This window comes from Salvia hispanica, chromosome 6 (genome assembly GCF_029641045.1).
Source record: "Salvia hispanica isolate PSC_SH4W2 chromosome 6, Shi_PSC_v1, whole genome shotgun sequence".
NCBI classification, from domain to species: Eukaryota; Viridiplantae; Streptophyta; class Magnoliopsida; order Lamiales; family Lamiaceae; genus Salvia; species Salvia hispanica.
The window spans coordinates 18,360,476-18,364,454 of NC_142697.1; the positions used below are offsets into that span (position 1 = coordinate 18,360,476).

General features: G+C 38.9%; 1 protein-coding gene across 1 annotated transcript; it reads right to left on the bottom strand.

Annotated features, from left to right (window-relative positions):
* Positions 1–888: 888 nt before the first annotated feature.
* On the bottom strand, positions 889–2,625 carry LOC125206324 (protein VAPYRIN-LIKE-like). Its single transcript, XM_048105595.2, has one exon. The coding sequence runs from the start codon at positions 2,488–2,490 to the stop codon at positions 1,090–1,092; it is 1,401 nt and encodes a 466-aa protein (XP_047961552.2). The 5' UTR covers positions 2,491–2,625; the 3' UTR covers positions 889–1,089.
* Between the last annotated feature and the right edge of the window lie 1,354 nt (positions 2,626–3,979).

The following is a 3,979-nucleotide window of genomic DNA, read 5'->3' on the forward strand; positions in this document are numbered from 1 at the left end:
ATAAATATTTCACACATAATATTGAAAATCTAATCTCGCGTCATTGGCTCTTAATTATATGTAATTCCGTAAATAATTGAAAGCATTACTACAACTTATCTGATAATACACGTAACCGCAAATAAAATAAGCACTACTTCTCAGTGAGAATAACTTAATACAAGCGAAAATAAAAAATAAAAAATGCTTCTTTTGTTAGTGACCAAAGCGACAATATCATGAATACCATTGCTACCAATGAAGTTGATTCGTTTGATTGAGGCTTTGTCTGATAGAACAGAAAGAGGGCATGTGAGGTTAATAGGGAATAACAAACAATGGTTTTGATAAATGCAAAAATTGTGAATTAGGTTGTGCCACCTAGCTCGGCCGGATAGATATTGTCCCGTCGGTCGGGTGGCAACTCAGTGGCTCCATTCAGCTGTTTAATCCGATCGGGTGGAGTGCTGCCCGTAATTCACCCGACTAGGTGGAATCGAGAGTTTGTCTCTCTATTTTGAATATTAAATAATTGGATGCTATGTTATATGCTTTTCGAAGAATGGCTTGCTAATTAAATTGCGATTTTTCCAAACCATAGTCTTCGAAATTAATACTACTAGCTAGCATTATCTCGGACTAAGCAGCTGGTCTTTTTCCAACACTTGAGTATTCTTTAAAATTAGGTATTTTGATATACTAATGTTATATGGTGACTATGTCATATAGAAAAGTCGTTTGCTTGTGAAATATTCTACGGAATATCCATATTCAAATTACTCCACTTTCTAACTAAACCACAACTAGCTGGGTCACCAAATTTTAAGTAAATCATAATAAGAGTTTAGATAGAATCTTATGAATCTCAAATACATTCCTTCACATATTTCAATCAAGAACAACAAAAAAGAAATCAACTTACACTTAAGATTTCATTTTGATTTCATTACATGAGTTCAGTATTCAAGAACATCACCCAAAAGAGAACATAAAGAGCAGGGCTAATATCAACAGATACAAAAATCTGATCACATTCTTCTCATTATCTATACTGCACCCAAAAAAAAACCAAAATTTCATATGTACAAACATCAAAACCCCTCTCTCCATCTAATGTAAAGGGTTGACAAGAGAAGGATGTTTCTTGAAACCCTCCAAATCAAACTTGACCACCCCACTCAAACTCTTGAGGCTGGCCTTAGCCCCATGAGACAACAAGTACATAGCTACCTCCACATGCCCCGCCTCGACCGCCCTCAGCAGCGGAGTATATCCCGACCCATCAACCGAATCAACACGAGCCCCGTGGCTCACGAGAAGCCTCACACTCTCCAAATGCCCCTTGAACGCCGCCCTATGCAGGGGACTCCACCCATTCTGATCCACCCCATTCACCTTCGCCCCCTGAGCCAGGCAGCTCTTCATCGCGTGCACGTCGTCCAGCCTGGCCGCCCTCTGCAGCGCATCCCCCAGCTGCAGCACGTCGTAGAGGTGCGAGTTCCCCCTCTCCACCGCCAGCCCAAACGCGGTCTTGCCATCCCTGTTCACCGCGTACTTGGCAAACACCGCCTGGGCTAGTAACCGCTCCACCGCGTCCAGGTGGCCATTCTCCGCTGCAAAATGCAGCGGGGTCCACCCCTCGCGGTCGGTGACATCCACGTCAGCCCCCACTGAGATGAGAAACTGAATGGCCTCAGCATGGCCATTCAGGGCAGCGATATGCAGGGCAGTCCTGCCCTGCATATCCACCGCGTTTAAATCAAGATCCACGAAGCTCAGGCACACGATCTCCATCATGTCCACGTGGTTCGCCGCGACGGCCACGTGTAACAGAAGGTCAACGCTAGGATCAACCACGCATCCGGATTCAATCAAGATCTCCACAGACTCAATCTTTCCAGATTTGACAGCTAAACACATGAGAGTCTCCTCCTCATCACACCTCTCTCTGCGGCTACCAACATCCGCCCCTGCCTCGATCAGTGTCGAAATAAAGTGAGATTTCCCATTCGCAACCGCGGATCTGAGCAGAGAGGAGAGCTGCTTCTCATCACAGACAGAGATGGCCTTGGAGAATTGGAAATCGAGCTCGAGGGAATTGGAACAAGGCGAGAGGAGAAACTGCGCGACGTTTAGGCCGACGAAAGAGATAGGAATGGTGGCGTCCTTGAAGATATGAGGGCCAGGCTTGGAGAAGAGGTGGAGGAGGTGATCATGGCTGGCCTTTCTCGTGGGGAGCATCGAGGAGCGAACGACGACGGCTGGAGGGGTGGAGAGGGGAGGCTGGTGGTGAGGCTTGGTCAAGGAGAGGGAGAAGGAGGCAGTGGAGAGAGGGGGGATGACAGAGAGACAAGGGTGGAGAGAAAAAAGAGATGGATCGGTTGATGTGAGGGAAACAGCAACTGGCATGGTGTGCATTAGGTTAGTGAGGTTGAAGGTTTGGGTGCATTTGTGGCCTTTGGTGAATGAGAAGTTGAGTTCTTGAACTTCTGGTTTGATCAGTCTGTCCATAGCCTTCACCCTCTTCAACTTTTCTTCTTCTCAAATGCTGTTTTGAGGGTTGATTTTGATTGGGAAATGAATGATGGGGTTTGTGTTTTTCTGTTGTTTGTTTGTTGATATTTTGTACTTGGCATTGTTAGAATTCTTACATCAAGGTTTTTGAGGACAAATTATAAAGACTTTTAAAACTTAGTGCCTTATTTGGGGGGTGGGGCCAGGGTCAGTAAAATGACAATAATCTTTTCTTAATATATTGGTGGGAAAAGACTATAGAAAGCCCAACTTCCTTGACCAAGCCTATCAAATTACTAGTAGTAATTATTTATGTCGCCTTCTTCTTCATCCCAAGTTTAATCGATGCATTTTTTTGACATAAAAATTTAAAAAGGGTGTTTAGTGAGCTAGCTGGAGAAATAAAATCTTCATAAAAAATTAAATAAATAAGTGAAAGAGAAAAAGGTGGGAAAATTAAAAATATTAATTTTTGTTAAAAGAAAAAATGAGTCATTTAGTTTGGAATGTTAAAAAGAATATAAATTAATTAATTTGGAACAAAAGGAGCATTATGTTGTACACTCATTTTATAATTTCTGTTTTATTTTATCAGTATAATCACATTAATGTAATCTAAACTAATAGATTTTGGATTCCGTATATTTTGTGCGCCTCACTTGTATTAATACTAATACTTGAAAAATGTGCACTAGGAGATTATTGGTATAATATAACAAAATCTAATTATAATTGTACTTAAATCTAAAGCTTAAGAAATTTGTATAACTCAATTATGAAATGATAAATTATCATGTACTACTTAAATATATATAGTTATAGATCTATTTAGATATATTCAATCATAATTCATAAATGTAAAATAAAATCAGAATAAAAAATGATGTGTAAGAAGAAGATGTGAGAAAAAACTAATTAGGTTGTATTTGAGTAAACACCAAACAAAAGGTTTTAAAATCTTACACAAAATGCTTACAAACATAGGATAGGACGCAACATGTAGGAACAATTCAATAAAATGACTTTGTCAAAGAAACTACTCCAAGAAGCAACTTCTTAGAAACTCACTTATGTCTCAGGTAAATCCAGATTTGGGTGTAATAACATTTTTTTCACAGAATCAGAATGGGAAGATTTGCTACTCCTTGTTAGAGGTACGTAGAAAAGAGAGTATAATTTTAAATTTTAGAATAAATATTAATTTGAATTAGACATTTATGACTTAATCAATGTGTTGGTAACAGAAAAACAAATACTTCGTTCGTCCCATTCAAGATGACCACATTTATCAATGACATAGAGTTTTAGATAAAATTATTGAGTATAATTATAACATAGAGATACTAAAATAATGGAATTAATATTTTAGTGCAAAGAGAAAATAGACGAAATTTTTACTAAATATGAAAATAAGACATCTTAATTTAGACAAATTAAAATGGAAATATACGGCATATAATTTTTAAAGTGTAATGTCCTAAATAAA